The 21,467-nt window shown below is 34.3% G+C and overlaps 3 protein-coding genes across 5 annotated transcripts in view; all 3 read right to left on the reverse strand.

Annotated features, from left to right (window-relative positions):
* Nucleotides 1–5,389: 5,389 nt before the first annotated feature.
* LOC148234677 (uncharacterized) lies at nucleotides 5,390–13,071 on the reverse strand. Its single transcript, XM_088187259.1, has 6 exons — nucleotides 12,933–13,071; nucleotides 6,312–6,452; nucleotides 6,100–6,228; nucleotides 5,877–6,020; nucleotides 5,631–5,796; nucleotides 5,390–5,572 (listed from the first exon to the last, which is right to left on the reverse strand). The coding sequence occupies exons 2-5, from the start codon at nucleotides 6,436–6,438 to the stop codon at nucleotides 5,777–5,779; spliced, it is 420 nt and encodes a 139-aa protein (XP_088043385.1). The 5' UTR covers nucleotides 6,439–6,452; nucleotides 12,933–13,071; the 3' UTR covers nucleotides 5,390–5,572; nucleotides 5,631–5,776.
* LOC148234678 (uncharacterized) lies at nucleotides 8,829–10,891 on the reverse strand. Its single transcript, XM_088185707.1, has 2 exons — nucleotides 10,185–10,891; nucleotides 8,829–10,112 (listed from the first exon to the last, which is right to left on the reverse strand). Exons 1-2 carry the CDS (start codon nucleotides 10,766–10,768, stop codon nucleotides 9,794–9,796), a joined length of 903 nt encoding a protein of 300 aa, XP_088041833.1. The 5' UTR covers nucleotides 10,769–10,891; the 3' UTR covers nucleotides 8,829–9,793.
* A 1,113-nt stretch (nucleotides 13,072–14,184) lies between the features above and the next one.
* The window catches only part of fw (CUB and Sushi multiple domains furrowed), a 63,207-nt gene continuing 55,924 nt past the window's right edge, over nucleotides 14,185–21,467 (reverse strand). For all 3 annotated transcript variants that reach the window (XM_088187256.1, XM_088187258.1, XM_088187257.1), the window contains exons 9-18: nucleotides 21,195–21,371; nucleotides 20,220–20,518; nucleotides 19,595–19,829; nucleotides 17,980–18,153; nucleotides 16,870–17,049; nucleotides 16,428–16,667; nucleotides 16,184–16,363; nucleotides 15,589–15,774; nucleotides 14,785–15,073; nucleotides 14,185–14,702 (exon numbers count right to left, since the gene is read on the reverse strand). In XM_088187256.1, the coding sequence (XP_088043382.1) occupies nucleotides 14,399–14,702; nucleotides 14,785–15,073; nucleotides 15,589–15,774; nucleotides 16,184–16,363; nucleotides 16,428–16,667; nucleotides 16,870–17,049; nucleotides 17,980–18,153; nucleotides 19,595–19,829; nucleotides 20,220–20,518; nucleotides 21,195–21,371 (2,264 nt within the window). In that variant the 3' untranslated portion in view covers nucleotides 14,185–14,398. The remainder of the gene's footprint in view (nucleotides 14,703–14,784; nucleotides 15,074–15,588; nucleotides 15,775–16,183; nucleotides 16,364–16,427; nucleotides 16,668–16,869; nucleotides 17,050–17,979; nucleotides 18,154–19,594; nucleotides 19,830–20,219; nucleotides 20,519–21,194; nucleotides 21,372–21,467) is intronic.

Genomic DNA, 21,467 nt, shown 5'->3' on the forward strand with positions numbered 1-21,467 from the left:
TACCGACTCCACGTCCACGTAGAAGTCTTCTTTGTCGGACGACTCTCTGGCATCTTCCAACTCTGCGTCCATGTTGAAGTCGTCTTTGTCGGACGACTCTTTTGCATCTTCCAACTCCTTATCTATCACAATCACATCTGAAGTCGATTGATCTTTTGACTCTCCTTCATTTTCCGAATCACTGTCTATCACGATCACATCCGAAGGCGATTTATCTTCCAACTCATCGTTGATCACGATTACCTCACATTGAACCTCCTGTCTCGATGGCTGTTGATCTTCCCAAGGACGTAGTGGACGAAACGGTTGCGCGCGTCTGAGAACGTACGCTTGGTAAGGATGAAACCTTGGATTCGGTCGCTGTTGCCGTAAGTTTATAGCCACACCAGCGTTGTAGTCGCAGCAGCTCAAAGCAGGCGCTTCGACGGCGCCAGTCGACAAGGATAGGTCTTGACGATACATGACAGCAGTAGAATATAAATTGACAACACTTGTTATTTGCTTTTGGTTTACAGTATTGCTTTCGAGAACCTCCTTGGAACACGGCAGAAAACAGTATGATGTGGCGTTTGGACACTTGCTGCACTAACGTGGGGTGGGGGTAATGGTTTTGGCCATAACGTTGTCCATGTACAAACTTATTTACTAATGATAATAAAATTATCAATTTAATTTAATGAAATAAAAATAATTACTATTTTCACTATAATATCATTAATAATAATCAAGTACTTCGTTAAGTTGTTATAATAGTAAAAATAAATTTATTTATATAAATGAACCATTTTATTTAATATGGCATTATTTTTTTGTGTGAAAATATTTTTTATATGTACAAGAAAATTTTAGATATATTTTCATTCAAGACGGATAAACTAAATATGTAATAGAAATAATAAAAAAAATATTTAATTCTTTACTAAAAAGTATGTTAGCGCATGACCGCTTCCAGGTTGTTAGCTGCTAGTGTACAAAGATAAATTTCTCCTCCTGTTTATCAATAGTTAATACATTAGTAATAAAGTTTCACCTAAAAATAAACGAAAAAATACAAAAAGCAAGAAAACTAGTACATTTTTTAGCAAAGTGACAATCAAGCCCAGATTTAGGGAGGGCAAGCCAGGCATTTGTCCAAGGCGGTAAAAATTGGTCTTGAAAAAAAATAAAAATTATAAGACATGAACGTGTCGTACATTGTTAACACTCCGCAAGTACTTAAGGTATTGGGCGACTCTTCAGGATTGGTATTAACCGAGATTATCTTAGATCAATTAGTTATATTAGGATTGTCGTTACAGGACATGAGAGAACAATGAAACTAATAAGAAAGATGCTCACGGTGGTGTCCGAGCTACGATATGGAACAAGAACCCATGAGAATTATACGTTCATTGTTCTAGTCATTCATTAAATTTAGTAGTAAATGACGTGGCAAAGTCCTCACTGAAAGTTGCATTTTTTTAATATAATACAAAGATATACGTTTTCAAATTTAAGATGGTCAATCCTCTTGAAATGTGTAAAAGGCTTACAATTCAAACTTCTTAATGTCATAAGGTAGAAAAGCCGAATAGACGCGATAAAGCCATTAAGGTATCGTATAGATTATAGATCAATCTACAATGCATTGTTTAGTATATACGAAGATTAAAAAAATCTGCACGAATAAAGCTTCCGGATGATTGAGGCAAACAGTAAATTTTCATGTTCTGTCGTAATTTTATAATACTTATTTATTGTTTATGATATTTTTGAGATTAAATTGATATTGAAATTAGCCTTAATAATTTATTTATTAACAAATTATTTTATTGACTTTTTTAGCATTTTATTATCAATTCAATTATTTTAACTGGCAACAATTTTTAGGTTAAGATGTAAATTGACATCTGTCAAACGCAACTCGTCTGTCAATATCGCGAAGCAGTACCAAAATGGTCAAAATTAAGGTGACCAGAGTACGAACAAAATTTTCATCCATATAGGCCAGAATTTCCTCGTGCTGCATTCCTCCCAGCATACTGTCCACAATTCTCTGGATCCGCAGATACTCGTATTGTCCGTCCGAAGTGATAAACGCTGTTCTATGGATCGAACCGAGATGCATTGGAACGCGACGATACCCCTACACCATGTCTAACGTTGTGAAATAAATTTTCCCACCTTAGCGATCTAAATGGTCAGAAATCAACGGCAATGGATACATATCCTTCACTGTGGCAGCGTTTAACGCTCTATAATCTACGCACAACCTAAAAGTACCGTTCTTTCTGTTAATCAACACGATGGGACTCGCATAATCTGACTGGGATTCTCTGATGACTCCACTGTACAACAAACCTCTAACTCTTTGTCTTTCCATATGAGACAGACGGTAATGCCTATAGTATACCGGAGTATCGTTAGCAAGCTGATCTCAATCTCGCCCAAGTGAGTTAATCCTAAATCACCGGAAGAGAAACAGGACAACTTACACAAAAAGAATTTCCACAAGTTTTTCCATTTCATCTTCTGCAATATCCCCCATATCCAGGTCGGAATTATGAATTGAAACAATGGTATTAACTGTTGTAGTCTTAGCTCTTAGATCTTTGAGTTGCACTGCTTTGCGTTTCGTCGCCCTCGCCACCGCGAGTGCCAGTCTATTTCATGGTGTAACATCATATTAATAGAATGCTTAGATGTTAACTTTTAAATTGATGTAATTACTGCGGCACACGAGATACTGGATGACCTTTTGGCTTGTAATTTGATTTCTTTTTAAGTAATGGCATCTTATTTTGTTCTATGAATTTAGTCTAAAATGTATTTGCAAAAATATATTGCAATAAAAGTAGTGATGTTAGTTTTGAATATTCTCAAAGAATGACATAGTCCAGTCAAATAAGGATTTAACCTCGGAATAAAAGATAGAAAGCTAAAATTTTGCACAGACCTTTATTTTGCCGTTTTTAAAACGGGCTGAAAAATCTCATAAGATCAAGTGTTCGCTAGTCAAGATATCAAAGGTCACAAAAATCGTTTTTTTGAAAATATCTCGCTTCCTATACGTTGGAAGGCATTAGATGTTTCACAAAACTTGTAGAGAATAAAATTTTCTACGAGTTTGGTAAACTGCATTTCTTTATATGATTAACTGTTTACGAAATATACCGCGGAGAGCGAAAGGCGCGCACTCGTTTATATTAACTTTGTAAAGTGTAATGCCTAGTACACTTAATTATACAATAAAAATATTATTCATTTACAAATAATAAGTTTATGAGACTAAAATTAAATTTAATACTTAAAATACATTATAAGTATGATTTATAAGCAATAAATAACAAAATAATACATTCGTGTCAACATCATCTTTGAGCTAAAATGCAAGGTGCGTTTTTATTTAGACAGGGTAGGCCTAATCCATGTTGTACTGATGTAATTGTTTGAACAACCTCCTAGTAAATGGTATCAGAAGTTGAGTCTCCAATTACTCGAACCATCAACTACTCGAGTATCGAATATTAAAATTATAAAAAAATCGAGAGCTCGAGTACTCTCGAGTATTTACCAAATGTACCAAAATAGCTATTATTCAAATTCGTGCACATATAAATGATTATAAAAGCTTATGTTAATTTTACATTTATTTTAACTTTAAGAACATATTTTTTAAAAACAAGAATGCATTAAATGTCTCGAATTTAATATTACTGCAATGTTTTGTTTTTATTATTCCTGCTGATAAAAAAACCCTTACCATTGCTCTTGATGTTGGTCTTATTGTCATCAACGCGTTAAATAAGGCTTCTAATTTATCTGTTGAGTCTTGTTGATATGATGAATTGTGTGTACCTCAAATTTTCAATACTATGTTCTGATTTTGGAGCATTATACATTGCTAAAAGAATGCGTATTACATTTTTATTCGAGAAGTTCGAAAATGTTCGAGAAGTACCCCGATTTTTACAAATCGGGGTACTTCTCCAACATTTTTATAATTTGCAGGTTTGCTTTCTTAAACACTGGAGATGTTTTGTCAAAATAAGATATGTTCTTTAGAACGAGGATATTTGTCGAAGCTTTTAGACGAATACATGCGTGTCTCCAAATTTCCTTTGCCAATTTTCTATCAGAAAATTTCTTGCTTGACCATCTGATTAATATTTTCTTCAACGATGATGGTGGTATTTTGTTGTTCAGTTGCTCCTTTATTGCTTTTATGTTTTTACTGTAGTCTGAGCGTCGAATACAACAACAATATAGGAACCGAAATGTGTTTGCAGATAGTTTACGTTTTTATTAAGAACAATGGAAAAAGTACCATCTTTGCGACACAGAAGAAATCCACCATCGATGATGTACGTTATAATATCCTGATCCAGTTTAATATTGACAGGATCCATGTTATTATACAATTTTTCTTATGTAGTCTTTCGCAAGCCAGCATTGTTAAATAGTGATATCGTACTGTAGATATTCGTTAAGATGATCATCAAACTTTTTGTTTACGGTTATTCTCTAAAAAAGTAGCAGTTTACAGCAATTATAGATACTACTTGCTTTATATTTAAGAAAGGATTGTGAAGGGTGAACCACTCAAGTTTACTAACAAGTTATGTTCCAATTGAATGTTTTCTTTCCCCATTTCAACTGTAAATGAAAATAATCATATTATGTGCTGGATTCTTTTATATCAATATATTTTATGAAAGCAGTAGCTACAAAGTAAACGACGCTTTTCATTGAGCTTAAGCGTGCAAATTAAGTGAAACTCTTCGATAAACGTTCTTAATATTATATGGTTAAGCCTTAGGATTTCCTCTTGGTCGATATTTTTGAAATATGACATCTTCGCCCTAATACCTTAAGAAAAATAAAATTATACGAGATGTATAGAATAAGTTGACTACAGAATATCTCAATTTTCCATATTCATCTCACACTTACACAGATTATTATGAAACATTTTCCAAAATTCAAACGAGCATAAGTGGAAAAATCAATATAAAATACGTAAATTTCCATACTACAACTACCTATTAATTCAACCTTTATGGATGCTAATTATACCTATGTGTTAGTACTTGATATTCTAAAATATTTATAACATTATCGTTTCTAAACATGCATTTGTTGAGTGTGTCCCTAATATTCTCTATGCCACATATATTACTACATAACACAGGAAAATTATTAACTTACTGGTCAAAATTAAGTTTATTGCAGATTCAGGGCTTAATTGAAAATTAGCTAAGGGCGTAATCACGGGAACTTCTCGTATATTAATTTCTTCTTCGTCATTAAAATTTAGTTTAAGATCAACTTGACTTGTATTATTTTTTTTCTCTAAATCATTGAATATTATGTTGTCTTCAGCCGAAAATATAAATAATAATCGTATATGTGTTATTGATTTTTAGCAGTATATTTTTAAAATATATTATATTGTTACAAGGTAAATAAAGCTTTTCATTATATTCAGGATAATTACAAAGAAGAGAAAGCTCTTTAATAAACGTTTTGAATAATGAATGGTTAAAATATACATATTTTTCTTCGTTGGAAGATATAATTTTTGACCTGATACCTGAAAATATAATAAATTTTATATTTTTAAGTAATTTTAAAATATGTTTTTAACATACTGGTTAATGTAAGGTTGATTGCACTTTCGAGGTGCAATAGAAAATTTTCTGAAGGCATAGTCAGCGAGGTAGCATTCACAGGTTGAATTTGTTTCTTACTTTTGTCTTCATAGTTTAAATTCAATTCAAGATAATTTTCCTTCATCTCATTGAACATTGTCCTCAGCTGCAAATATATGTAAGAATCACATTATACATTGTTGAATTTTTATTTAAATACATTTTATAATAGGATTCAATCGTTACAAAGTAAATGAAGCTTTTCATTCAACTCAGGATTGTTACAAAGTAAGTGAAACTCTTCTATAAATGTTTTAAACAATGGATGATTAAAATTAAAGCTTTCATCTTCATTAGTATTTTCGAAATATGACATTTTCGCCTTAATACCTGAAAATAAAAAATATTCTATATAACAATGCAATTATGGGATGTGTACATTTACTTGATAAAATTGGGTCAATTGTACTCTCTGGGATAGAAGTCATTGGGGTCGTATTCAAGTTTTGAGCTTCTTGTTCCTTACTATTGTCATCAAATTTGAAGTTCAGTTTAAGGTTTTGATTCTCCTTCTCGTCGTATACTGTACGGTCTTTAGCTAAAAATGTATATATAAATCATATAATGCATTGTTTGATTTTTGTTAATATAATTTAAGAAATTAGTTTATTGTCATAATACAAGGTATTTGAAGGTTTTCAACCAACTCAGGTTTGGTACAAAGTAAGCTAAGTTCTTTGATGAATGTTCTGAATATTGGATCGTTAAATTGGCTTTCATCTTCATCGATAATTTCAAAAGATGACATAGTCGCAGTAATAGCTGAAAAAATAAATTATTTTTTATTATACATTACTCAATAGACAATAATTTTAATGGTTGCAATTAGGTTATTTCTATTTTCTGCGCTTGTATCTTAATTTACACTAAAATATATTATCATAACTAACTAGCTCGTATATTATAGCTATCATTTAACGAATCTTGTTAGGATATTAGAAGATAAGATTAAAACATTCGACAACCTCACAGCCAGCAATAGGAATCAGAATCATTCCTTTCGGAATGTTGGTAGTTATGATGATGTATAAATTACGGCCAAAATTGGCCATAGAAAACATTAACAAAATTGTAAACATTTTTTTTTAAATTTTTGTTTATTACATAATTAAATAATACATTTTTATAAACATATATATTTACATTTCATTGGTTGCTGGTTAATTACCATTATCACAATTTACGATTGATTTGCTAAATTAAGAGGAATTACAAAAATAAGAATAATAAAAGAACATAAAATACGTTAAGTTTAGGTCAAAGTACATAAGCACCTTTAACAAAAAAAAAAAAAAAATTATAAATATATATTTTTAATATAAAACTCGTGGACCTGGAGCTGTTAAATTAATAGATAAAATTTATGCGTCAGAGCAAGATGTGCTTTGGCATTTTGTGTTTATATTTAAATTTGAGTTTGTTTTTGTCGTAATCACCAATTCTTGAGATTAACGGGTTAGTATGATTTCGCGGTATTTTTTTATAATAATTATTAGTATGGTGGTGAACATGTTCTTTAATAGTTGGAATTAAATATTTATTATGAAGTTTTTTGAGGTTAGTATAAAAAGGTGTATTATAAATTATTTTTATAGCTTTATTTTGAACAACTTGTGGCTTAGAAAAGTTAGTATTACACGTATTACTCCACACTGGGCAGGCGTAAGTCATTGCCGGTCTGATTAATTGCTTATATAATAGAATTTTATTTTTAGTATTTAGCGCACTTTTTCGATTAAAAATTGGTTTTAACGCCACAATGGCTGCGAGCCCTTTAGATTTAAGTTCGGTTATATGTTTATTAAATTTAAGCTTGGAGTCCAGGTGAATTCCGAGGTACTTAACGCTCGCCTTCCATTCTATACACTTTCCCTGCTCGCTTATAATAGTCGGGGGCAAAGGTTGTCTTCGAGTTGTAAAAATTATAGCCTCCGTTTTGTCCTGATTTATTTTTATTTTCCACTTTTTGAAATAATTACTTAAGAGAGTTAAGGATTTTTGCAATTTTATTGAAATAGGCTTAAGACCGTAAGAGCTACTCATTATCGCCGTATCATCGGCATACATTGAAAGACAAGTATTTTTTAAAATAGGTATATCATTTGTGTACAAAATGAAAAGGAACGGTCCAAGTAAACTCCCCTGAGGAACACCAGCTGGGATATTACGCGGTATCGATTGTTCATTATTTACTGAAACAACATAACTTCGACGATCAAGGTAGGAGCGTAACAAGTGTAGCAGATAGTTAGGGGTTTTATATTTGTGGAGTTTGTAAATCAACCCATCATGCCACACAGTATCAAACGCTTTTTCCACATCTAACAATAAGAGTCCCGTTGATTTTTTCATGTTAAAATTAGCAGAGATGTGCTCTGTTAACCTATTGAGCTGATGAGTCGTAGAGTGGTTTTCGCGGAAGCCAAATTGTTCATTGATAATTTTATTCCCCAAAGATCCCTTTAAACGTGATAAAATTATTTTTTCAAATAGTTTACTGAATGACGGTAATAAGCTTATTGGACGATAATTAATTGCGATAGTGTTATCCTTTCCTGGCTTTCTAATTGGGTGGATCTTTGCGGTTTTCCAAATAGCGGGAAAGTACCCGAAAGATAAGCAGGCATTAAAAATATTTGTTAGATAATTGATGCTAATTCTTGGAAGTTGTTTTATCGTAACGTTATCTAATTTATCTATACCGGGACTTTTTCTATTCTTTAAATTTTTTATGATGTTATTAACTTCTGATAAACCAACTTTGTTTACTAAACTAATATCTACGCTAGATGAATTAATATTTCGTATCGCACGGGCGACTTTGTTGTCTATTTTTGAATCTAAGTAATTTACAGTAAGCGAATAAGATGTGGAGAAAGCGCTGGCTAAATTTTCTGCCTTATCCTTGTTCGTGCATGCGATGGAGTTTCTATTTTTTAATGGGGGTATTTCCGAATGTTTATATTTAAGTGATTTAGTTATTTTCCATAAGGAATTATCTGCCGGGTATAGATTTTTTAGTTTACGCGTCCACGATTCGTTTTTTATTTGCTGAATTTTATCGCGAATATAACTAGTTACGCGGTTTATTACAGATTTAAGTCGCGGAGATTTATTATTTTGCCACTGTTTTCTTAGTTTATTTTTGATTTTTATTATTTCGATAAGTTGTGGAGTAAGTTGATTTTTATTATTATGATTTTTACGCGTCGGTATTGATGATATTTTGGCTTCTTCGATAACGGATGTTAAATAACTGATATCATCGTCAATTTGTTTAATGTTATGCGGAGAAAAATTCTGTCGCTCATCTTGCAAACGAGACTCGACTATATCTTTAAACTTTTTCCAGTCAGCTTTTAAATAGTCAAAAAGCGTTTCAGAGACTACCACCGCTGAACCCTCCAGCGAGAATAACACTGGAAGATGGTCAGAAGACAATGCCTGAACGCAATACATTTCTGACGTATTTAAGTTACCCTTGACCAAAGCAATATCCAGACTTGACGGCGTCATGTGATTGGAAGGGTAATGCGACGGTGAATTTGGAAAGTTAACAATCGTGTCAGAGTCGCTTAAGTAGTTAAAAAGTGACGCTCCAGATCGATTTGCCCCAGAACAGCCCCAATGCATATGACGGGCATTGAAGTCCCCAGTCAGAATGACCGAGTCTCCTAGAGAAAATATCGAATCTAGATCACTCCGAAGCAGTTCGTCACTAGGCGAATTATACCCCGCAGCAATTATTATTATTTTATTTTTATGAATAATTTGAATCGCGACGGTTTCTAGATTATTAGTGTTAGTGTTTATACGTGCGTGTTTTATCGATTTTTTAACAAATATCGCGACCCCTCCGCCTGGCCTTGAAGGTCGGTCCCTCCGAATGCAGGCAAAGTTAGGTAAATATACGTTAACATGTGGTTTTAGATAAGTTTCGGTGACTACGACAATATCAAGTTTGTACTCACTGATTAACAGCTCCAGCTCTCCGGTTTTATTACGGATCCCACGGGAATTCCACGTCATGAGTTGAATGTCTTCTTTAGAAGAGGTCATCGAGATACTCGACCATCATCAAAGCAATTTCAATTTTGCTAGCGCTAGATAGTCGGTTTTTTCACTGCTGGTTTCGTTGGCCGAAGGGCAGGAAACTGACTCTGTTCCAGAGCGAACGTTGGCTTGGGTGCGGTCAGTACGGCGGTATGTGGCTTTTGCTGCCTCTTCTTCATCTGCAGGAGATATTCTGTCCTGCGAGGACAGTCCTTGTAGTTGGCCGGGTGACTTCCGCTGCATCCAGTGCAAGTTGCTGGCGTCTCTCGGTCTTTTTTAGTGCATTCGGAAGTGGCGTGGTTTCCTGTGCATTTCACGCATCTGGGGTCTCGTTGGCAGTTCCTCGCAGCGTGGCCATACTGCTGGCATCTGAAACATTGAGTCGCGTGCGACTTATTACGCTTGTATTTTTCAAGCGTGGCCTTAGTGAAGCAAACGTACCGGATGCTTCTTATGGACGTCACCGTCGTCTCAGCGGAAAATTGCGTCAGGTAGAGCCGCGAGGAGGTCTCTGCCTTGGTGTTCATCGCCGTTACTTTGACGACGCTTAATCCTTGCCGCTCCAAATCAGCAGCGATTTCTTCAACGGGAACCTCAGGAAGCCCCCTCAAGACAGATTTAACTGTCTTGTCTTCGTCGGCAGTGAAGGTGTGAAAGGCACGGCGGCCCTTCAAACCATCCATCAGGGTCGCTCGTAGTTCGAGCGTCGCACACTGAATGGAAACATTGCCTCTTCCGGTGTAGCGGAGGGTAAAATTACCCGATTTGGTCATCGACTTGATGAGGTCGATGGTCTGGAGATGTGTGCCAACCACCTCCATGATGACAGGTGGCACTCTTGCGTGTTTACTCCCGGCAACTTCGGGGAGTTTGTCATACCTGTTATGACTTGAAGTCGGCAACAGGTTGGCGTCAGTAGAGGGTCGGGCAGTTTTCTTTGGCATCTGCCATTCTTGTTCTGCTGATGGCGATAGGTACGCTTTTAACGTACCCACCGCACGCTTGCGCGTAAGCGTCTTCTTCATCGCGCCGGCAATGTCTCTGGCGTCGTAGTTGTTGCAAATGGTCGCGGGTGGGGGGTCGGAGCTTTGAACGGCAGCGAGAGCAGGCGCGGATGCGTCCGTTCACCGCTGAGGTACAGAGCAGAGTGATGAAAAAATTAAATTGTAAACATAAAATGGTTGCATTGTATTTAACAATATAATATTAATTATATTGAAATAAACGATTTATAAAAAAACAACTCAGTTTTATATTAGAATTTAAATGGAATGATTGCGTTTAATAATTTTACATACGGCAAAGACAATGTTTTAATCATGTTTTGTAATTTGAGTCTGTGATATCGGAATTGCTTATTTTTTATAATTCTAATTGATCACCTCAGACTGCTTTTTTATACTCTCATTAATATTTAATTAAGTAATTAAAATATATGCTATGTCAATGGGCCAATCGTCAGTTTCCTTTTGGAATTAACTATTATAATTTAGTTTAAATATTAAAGTCTAATATTGTTTTTATTAGCAACGTGATAATAATTTGTATTTTTTATAAAATGGCCGAAAATTGTTCTGTCTTGACCTTGCGAAAACTTCTACACTCGCTGTCGCCGCGTCCACGCCACAGGTAGCTAGTCCTTTATTGTCGATAAATCTATAGCCATTTAAGTGTAATGATTTCATTTTTTCAGTTAATGATATTTTCATAATCGCCGATGCTTTCCGATTTTGATCATCATGAATGAGCTTATAGAACTTTTAAGATGTCCGGTTTGCTTCGAGCAGATATTACCGCCAATTTATCAATGCGATCTGGGACATCTTATCTGCAAGCACTGTTACAACAGAATGGATAATTGCCCACTATGTCGCTCGCAATTCGGCATTGTTCGCAACATAATCATGGAGGAGTACGCACAAACGATTAAGTATTCCTGCATTAACGAAGGCATTGGCTGCACAGTCAATATCACTCGTCGCGAGAGGAAAGCCCACCAGGAATCCTGCAAGTTCCGCGTTTTCGAATGTCCTCACTGGAATTTAGGCTGCAGGTGGATAGGCACCATGAAAAATGTCGCTCGGCACATCTTCAACAGTCACGTAACTACTTTTGCACTCTGTTCTAATAATGGAGTGCTTGAAGCAACCAATTTAAACGACAGCTTCCGTAATGACTGGGTATTGGGTCAGGTGTGTTATGGTGAGCATTTTATACTCGTTATAAGAAGAAGTCAAAGATTCAGCCGCAACAAGCACTTGTACGTCACAGTTCGTATAATTGGCAACAAAGAAAGAGCTAAAGACTTCGAATATTACCTAGAGCTCATTAAATCAGGAGATCGGTTGGAATGGAAATCGAAACCTATTGCTATGGGTGAGACACTAAACAGCAATAATTGTTTAGTACTTGATTCGTCATATTCTGACATTTTTGCTGGAGAAGGAAACTTGAAATTTAATATTAAAATAACCACTGTTTAAGATGTTCCCTTTGGAGTCATGTTTGTAATTAATATTTTTTTTATTTGAAATTAATGTAAACATTAATGTAAACTATTATTGTATTTTAAATAAATATTCAAATAAATAAGTTTAAATATAATGTGTAGTGTGTTTTAATTGTTCTGTAAACCATGTCAATTTAATATAACGCTACAACAGTCTTTGTCATGAATATAAGATAACACAATCTGCAGCCCGACACTTGATTGAGCTGATGACTACACATCATATGGAGTTCAGTTATTATCGCTGTCGACTCATGTGGAAGGCCATACAACGTTATTGTTGCCCGCATCGACGACTCAAATAGTTTAGTACTTGCGAAAATATATGCAAAGAAGCCGGTAAATATGAAATAGCGAATTATTATGAAATTAACTGTTTAATATGATATTTATCATCATTCTTTGAACAAAAATTGATAAAAGGTACATCTTTACTTTAAAACACACAATTACAATAAAAGACTTGCATTGCACGTACATATTTTAAAACGCGTTTCAATTAAAATTATAACTAGTCATAATCATCTCCATCATTTCATCCACCTTATGAAAAATCTCACTAGAACTTCAGACCACTCAATCCCATTAGAAACTGGTTTAATACATTAAATAAGATTTACTATTTTCTAATTGCAATTTATTTGTAGTTACCTGATAAGTGAACTTTTAAACATTTTTACCTTGGCAATATCATTTAGGGCTTCAATGTGTTTTCCTCCAGCTTTTCAGCTCAGGGCTGTCCGTTTTCTTCACAACTCCAGATGGAAACTTTTCTTGCCTCTTTCCTGGTGGTCAATTATGGCAAAAAAGACTACCCTTTTCTCTCTTTCGGACAACTGACGTTCTTCCTCTTGCTTCGGCGCTGTTTCTTAGCAATGGCATCTTCCGTTTCAGAACTCAGCATGGCTCCGATATAACTAACATAAGTTTAAAAGCTTAAGTTCGCTGGATGAGCTTATCTACAGTTACAGCAATTTGCGGGTTACTTATAGTCTTCTATGCATGCATGTAGAGGTCAGATGTTGCTCGTTGCATTTTACGCAGCATGGTTACCATTTACAATTTTCCATGGCGTAGTCAAACTTTGGCCATCTGAAATATTGGATGCCTAAATTATTTATTTATATTTTTGTGTAGAGTACGCTCGAGATAAGGATTCCATTTTGCGAAAGTATTGTATACAGGTATATGAGAGGGAGAAAAGATATAGGCGCGTATACCCTGTTGACTTAGAATCTTCGTTGTCTCACTTTCTCTTTCAAGGACATTTGTTGATTCGTCATCGCTGTTATTTATTTTTGAAGTGCAGTGTGACACAGAACGTTCTTGATTATATTTTCTTGAATTTGTTATAAAAAGAAAGATATTCATTATTATGAAAATTAAAATTATTGTATTATTGTGTTTCGATTAGGTTAATTAATTATGGTTCATTCAATACTTTTAAAATAATGTCTAAACTCGGAAAAAGAAAACCACTTTCCACCCAATCTAAGGAAATAAGGTATAATGTCTACTAATTTATAAAGGACTCTTTGTAATATCATAAATGTATGTTAAATAAGCACGTATTTTTTTTAAATAAAAAAATAAATAATATTTTGAGCGAAATTGTTTTGAGCCGCAATTTACACGCATACAACTACAAACCGGAATCCTTATCCTGAGCGTACTCTAGCAAACGTATAGTTACACTTTTGAATTTCATTCTTGAATTTTGAAAGACTTACCCAATAGCATGGTTAATTCACCATGCTACCCTTTGCTGATTTCTAAGTGACTATTTTCTCATCATATTATCAAAAGAATAATATATACTAACCTACTAATAACTAAAATGTCGAAAATAACGAATCAAAAACCTCACATAGGTTTTAGTTTAAACTGATCCACAAAGCAGCTTTTAAGTGTACAAAATAAATACAATGCCTATTGTTTCCTATTTTTAATTTCAACATATTAAACATACATAAATGAACAATTTACACAAAAATACTTGTCTGTACTAATTATTTAAACCTATTTTATATATCTCACAACTTTTTACCGTACAATATAATAATTACACAATTAATATAGAAATTTACAACTTTGCGTCCCGTCACTTTGGATTAGATTAAAATTAAAAATTCAGACTTTTGTTAGATCAACGAACTGCCACGCCGTTTATGGTGACGACGGCGTTGGGGCCGTACATAGACTGTGGCTCCGGCTCATACGTCGTGTCTGAATCTCCACTTTGACTTTGGTTGTACGTGTGGTTGTCCGTCAGGTGATCACCGTACGGTGCATCGTACACATTGTCGTTTACGTGGTCATACAGATGATGACCGCGCATTCCGTTGGAGCCATCGTGTAAAGATGCGTAGCTCATCACGGCTGCGTTTTGGTCCTCTTTCCGTTCAGCGCCTTCTATATTCTCTGTATTTTTCACTGGTATAGCTTTTCTCCTACAAAATTAATAACATTGTTAATTTTCCCTATTGGCAACCACAGGAGTTAATTAGTGATTGATAATATATTTATACTTACAATCTCAAATAAATAATTCCCAAAATGATGAGTAGGAACAAAACAATGCCACTTCCGATACCGATGCTCAATGCCAAATTACTCGAATCTTGCGTCTCATTCGATATCAACTCACAAGTAGGTTCTTCACCAGACCACTCTCCAATGTCAGTACATTTTCTAAGATATGGTCCAATCCGTTGAAAATGAGGAATGCAGTGATATTCAATTCCACTTCCGTACAGTGTCGATCCATTCGCAATTATTACTCGGCCGTTTTCAATAGTTCCAGGATGCTTGCAGTTAACGGCTGCAGTAAAATTATAAATTAAGTTTTGTGAAATCTCATATCTTAAAAATTTCTTTCATTGATCGCAAAAATTAGGTAGATTGGTGCGTGAACAGAAAGATTTTTACTAATAAATATCATACAAAAGATCTTCAAATTGTACTTTTTTCTCTATAAATTTTAAGCATTTTAACTGAGGGTGGTTATGAATCAAAGTCAAAGAAAGTGCATTGAAGTTGTACCGTAAGACTTCTGCAATAGGTGATATTTCTATGGAAATCCACCTAATTCACACGGCGATTAACCTTTTAAGTGATAATACATACATATACTTATCGTTATGTTGTGTAAATTGTTAAAAATATTTTTTTACTACCTAGAGACAGATAATGACTCAAGGAATAAGGCAAAAGATTTGTTATGTTATAAATGATTTTAATTTTCCACTATCGTGAAAAATAACATGGATATGCAAACTTTTAAAAATGGTTCGACTGTAATAACTTTTAAATTATAATAAAAATAATTATAATTACGTTGACAGCTTGGTTGTAGTCCTGTCCAAGTACCTCTCGGTGAACATGTCCTCGTATCATTACCATGCATTGAGAACCCTTTATCACATTGATACACGGCTCTTCCACCAACACTCCTACTCGACACCAAGACACTCAATCCAATGAATTGTTGATCAAACTTTGAAGGATCCCCACAAGTAATTTCTGAAAAGAAATAAAATATGTGAAAATTCAAAAAATATTGAAAGCTGTTAAGTGTAAAAATTCGTTTACTCACAAAATACATTAAATGTTTCAGAACCCTATTTTAAATTTTCGTTTAAATATCACGATTTAATTTATCACTACTGATTTCAGTGTACTAAATGAAATTTTTCAATCTAGCGGTTAACCTATTTAAATTCAATCCAAACTTTATTCAACTGCTAGATTACATTTAATTAATAAGAAACATCAGGTATGCCACTTGTTAAACTGAATAAACATTAAATGAAAATAGTAAACAACAATTTTCCCATAGCAAAATATAAACAAAAACGTTCTCATTGCTTATAAATAATATAACTTAAATTTAGATCAAATGAACGAGAGATAAATAATATTTAAGACTCACCGACACAATTAGGTGCGTCTGCACTCCAAGTGCCATCGTCTTGACATAACCTCCTTGATACTCCGTCCAACTCCCAATTTTTGTCACACTCATAAAGTACAGCGGCGCCATAATAAGTCGCATTAGTTGCAAGTTTAACTTTCCCATGTTGTATTGTACCAGGACTTCCACAATCGACATCTAAAAAGTATTTTTTATCGATAAATTCTATTCAGATTGCTTCGGCAACGCAGAAAAAACTTACATTCACAATGAGGAGTAACGCCACTCCATAAACCAGTATCTTCGCAGGATGATAGACTTTCACCGATAATCTTATAGCCTCTCTCACAACGATATTTAGCCAAAGCTCCGATTTTATAAGTAGTAGCTCCACTGTTGCTTGATTCTACAGTTCTGATCAGAGTTCTACCATACATCCTGTCGTTACCGGTTACTGATAATATGCTGTGATCGGCAATTATAGGCTCTGGACAGCGAATCTCTAAAAAGAAGTAATTTATATCTGGTTTCTTTCTTTCCAATTAGACTTTTTAAAACGCAGGCATTCTATGGTAGATCATACATATTTCTAGGATCTGCAGTGGAACACCTATGCTTTTGGCTATGAAGGGAGTTTTTTTTTGACGTAATTATCTAACATTAATGACATGACCGCAAACATGAGAGTAAGTAATAATATATACCTTCACATCTTGGAGACCCATCACTCCATTGTCGATTTTCTCGACATGTCCTTATATTAGGTCCGACTAGACGATAACTATCAGAGCATAAGTACTTGATGATGCTTCCAAGATGAGTGGTCTCGTTTACATATTCAGCTTGACCATACAACATCGGGGTAATCTTTCCACAATCAATATCTAAAAAATAAGCATAAATTATTATATTTCATCATCAGTGCTTAATAAAACTACGTTTAGTTAAATCTCAAACAATTAACACGGAATAAAGGCTGATTTACACGATGCCATTTGGCGCGACAGTTGAGGTTGCCAGTCACTGGATGCCAGCGACTAGCACCGTGTAAACGCTTAACACCTTTAGCTGGAGAAGCCAGTGCGCCATTGATATGCCAGCAGCTGGCAGCGCCAGCAGAACAAATATCTTTGTTTTGCTGGCACGCCAGCTCTCCCTTCCAACACACTACCATACTGGCGCAATGTGAGTAGTGCTTTTTCGCAACAATAATTCTTTCAGTTGCTGGCACTGTGTAAACGGTAAGGCGCCAGTGGACTGGAATTCCAGTCGTCGCGTGCCAGTGACCCGCCAGTCAATTTCCAGCTGGCATGCCAGCAACTTACAGCGTGTAATATCAGCCCTAAGAGTATGTTACATAATAAAAAAAAAATTTGTTTCAAATGGCAATATATAAAACAATTGTTGATGTTAAAACTTGAATTCCATATAAAAATCATTTATATGCACAGCACCTTAACCCTTTCTAAAGTTTTTCAAATTATATTCCAAAATCTAGAATATTGTGACAAAAATTAATTAAAATTAATTAGCAGAGCAAGAAAAAAATTGAAACCCATATAATTCGTCCCCGGCTCTTCAACTGAGAACCAAATGGTCGCTCCCATAGTTTAAGGGTTAACCTTATCCTTTCAAAATTTATGTAATATAGTGAACTTCTATAATTTATGTCATTGCCTAAGCAAGATTAAATAATCATTATCAATAACATTGAATATATAAACATTTTTAATTTTGAAGCTTATTCATAATTATTTCCAAAATTGAAAATATTGCAGTATTAGGAATTATATTTAAATGTAGTTTATTATTACATTCGCAGGTTGGCGACTCGCCGGACCACACTCCATTGCTGGTGCACTGAGATGAGCTTTCTCCAACTAACTTGTAACCTGGATCGCAATGGAAGGTGATTGAAGAGTGAATGTTTAAATCGATTCCGATGACGTATCCACCTTGAGGTACTTCGGGTACTTCACACGTGATCACTGGAAATATTAATAAGAATAAAATATACTCCTTCTGTTCCATAATAACAGTGGATGAAATTAATTTGTCCCATAATAATAGTTGCAAAAGAAAAAATATAGAACGCAACATTTATTATTAAAAAACTAAATTATAGTAAAAATATTACTCCTAATTTTTATTTTGATTGTTCGAATTTTTCAATAATTTCGTTACTGTATTTTAAACTTTTAGGTAGGATCCCTTGGCTGCGAAGCTTTACTTTCTCTATATGCGTGAGCTTAAAATTAATGAAACCATCGTTCTTCATTGTTTCTAGCATAATTTGTTGAAGTGACAGAAGCGTATTATCAAGTATTTCGGGAGAAATATTATCAAAGGCTATGTTTACTGCTTCTATCAATTCATCAATATTATTGGGCAAGGCTTGATGTTGTTGTGACTGCACTGAGTTAAAAGAAACTTAAGTCTAACACATTAAAGTCTGGATTTAATTTGTATTTTCCATCGTAATAAATAACGGATCATCTTTTAGATGTGATTTTGCGTTATCCTGTTGAATAAACATGGGGCAATGTCTTGATCCTCTTGGCCATTTTTTGCGAATTATTGGCAGTATGTTTTCAAAAAACATTTTCTATATCGTTGTACTAGTAATTAGATTTTATGGGCTCTGTAATAAGTGCTCTTTTTGTTGGGTTCTTACTGTTGCGTTGGGCTAGCGTTTGCGTAATGAATGGCCATATGGCAATTTTTCCAGCAAAAATGTGTTTTTTATGTGGATCCCATTTGGGCGAGCTACTGCTGCCATAAACATAACCTTTCAGTTTTGCACGTTCCATGTGGAATTTCTTCGTCTAAAACACTTAATAAGATCGCTTGCATTTTGTCAAGTAGAACCACCTTTCATCAATGTGAATATAATCCTTAAAGTCCATAAACTTTCCGTCAGAAAGTACTTTTGACAGATAAAATTCTACGCGATCTTTCTTATTATTTTCTGTTAGAAATGGTTTGATGATGCTTGTAACTCGTTTTATGGATTATCCTTTTTTAAAAATTCGGAATAATATAGATTTGGGAACTCCAATGGCGTGAGCTGCTGATCTTATGGTGCCTCTTCTGCTAAGAGGAATATGTCTAATATTACTTTTACAATGGGTTGTTATTCAGCTGGTGAAAGCAATGAAAATCATGGATACTGAAAAAAATTGATTTCGATCGGCGGATGAAATTAGAAAAATGGTTATAATTCGTAATAATTAGGTTAACCTAAAAAAAATGACAGATGACATGACACATCGATTTTGATTGAAAGCTTCGCAATTTTGCGCTATAACTTACAGCTACATTCGCCAATAATTCCCATTTTAATATTCACTTGCTACTATTATTATGGGACAGAAAGAGTATATTTTTATATATTAATTTAACTAAGAATAAATGGACTATTATACATACAATCACAAGAGGGAGTGTCATGAGACCATTTTCCATCCCTGTTGCATGTCAATATATCTGATCCACTGATCCAATAGTCCAAATCGCACACGTACTGAGCCACACTACCATGCGTGGTAGTATCGTTTAACAATCTGAATGTTCCATGATCTATATGAGCTGGAGTGCCACAATCGACGTATTTGCAAGCAGGTGGAGTTCCAGACCAAGTTCCACCCAATGAACATTGAACACTCTGAAATGATAAAATAAAATGTGAACTATGGAATTCAAGTTTATGTATTTTTTTTAATCCTCCGTTGTAACATGACAGCGAAAGCCCAATGCGTTATACTAGTGTAAATGAATGCCAACTGGGTAAGTCAATCAGACACAAACATCACCTACAATAAGTATTAAAACACCATCCAAAAACTACATCCATATACTATACTATAAACTATTATGTATATAATTTAGTCAATAGATTTTGTTTTTATATAATAGAGCATTTTTATAAACAAAAATTCGAGTCTACTACGAGAACACGAAACCATAGCCACTGAGGTTATCAGTATAACGCCTTAGAGACTGCCATTTTGGCTTTCAAAATATTTATAACAGTACAAAATTTGTTCAAAATTACCGGTTGTCCGAAGAGAATGAATCCTGCATGACACTCGTACGTAGCTACCGATCCAGCTTGATGACCATCAACGCCTACTATAGCTCCAGCCACTTGCGGTGGATCTGGACACCAATCGAACAAGCACTGCGGTATTTCTCCACTCCACTTTCCATTATCTCCGCACTCTCTTTTAGCATTGCCTATCAACGTATAATTTTGTTTACATTTGTACGAAGCAAAAGCTCCGTGAGTCGTCCTGTTCTCCGTGAAGACGATTGATCCATTTTCGATATTGCTTATTACACCACAATCCACAACTGCAATAATTTGATATTATAATGAGTATTTTATATTTATCAAGTAGTGATACTTTTTGTATGCAATTTCTGTATTCAATGAATTATATAGTACTCTCTCTGTCCCATAATAATAGTAGCAAAAGAAAAAAATATAGAACGCAACATTTATTATCAAAAAACCATATTAAATTAAAAATATTACTCCTAATTTTTATTTTGATTGTTCGAATAGTTTCTGCGTTTTAACTTGTAGGTATGATCCCTTGGCTGTGAAGCTTTGCTTTCCCTATATGCGTAAGTTTAAAAAAAAATTTTTGAGCTTAAATTACTCTCTTTTTTCATATTACTTTTACAATGTGTTGATATTCAATTGAAGAAAACAATTGAATACTGAATAAACAATTGATTTCGATCAGCGGATTAAATAAGAAAAATAATTATAATTCGTAATAAGGTTAACCTAAAAAATGTGTCAAAACAAATGACAGGTGTCATGAAATATTGATTTGATTTAAAGGCTTTGCACTTTTGCGCTACATCGTAACTTACAGCTGCATTCGCCAATAATTCCCGTTTAAATATTCACTTGCTACTATTATTATGGGACAGAGGGAGTAGCTTATTTTATCGAATGTATAAAAAAGACGTGCCACAGTTTCTTTAAGTAATTATGGAATATAAAAAGATGTATTACATTTGCAAGATGGAGCTAAGCCGGTCCAAAATCCATCATCTCCGCAAGTCCTATTTTGATCTCCGATAATCATATGTCCTATGGGACATTTGTAAGAAATCCGAGAACCGACTGAGTGATTGCTTCCTACAATAACAGTATTTAACAATTTGTCTGGACTTCCGCATGCCACTGGCGCTATAAAAAGCAAACAATATAATCTCGATTTGTTTTCATCGTTTATGAACACAATTATATAATATATAATACGCAAAAGCTATCATTAATCATTTA

The sequence above is a fragment of the Plectrocnemia conspersa genome, unplaced genomic scaffold (genome assembly GCF_051122295.1).
Source record: "Plectrocnemia conspersa isolate PC_06_02 unplaced genomic scaffold, ASM5112229v1 ptg000005l, whole genome shotgun sequence".
NCBI lineage: Eukaryota > Metazoa > Arthropoda > Insecta > Trichoptera > Polycentropodidae > Plectrocnemia > Plectrocnemia conspersa.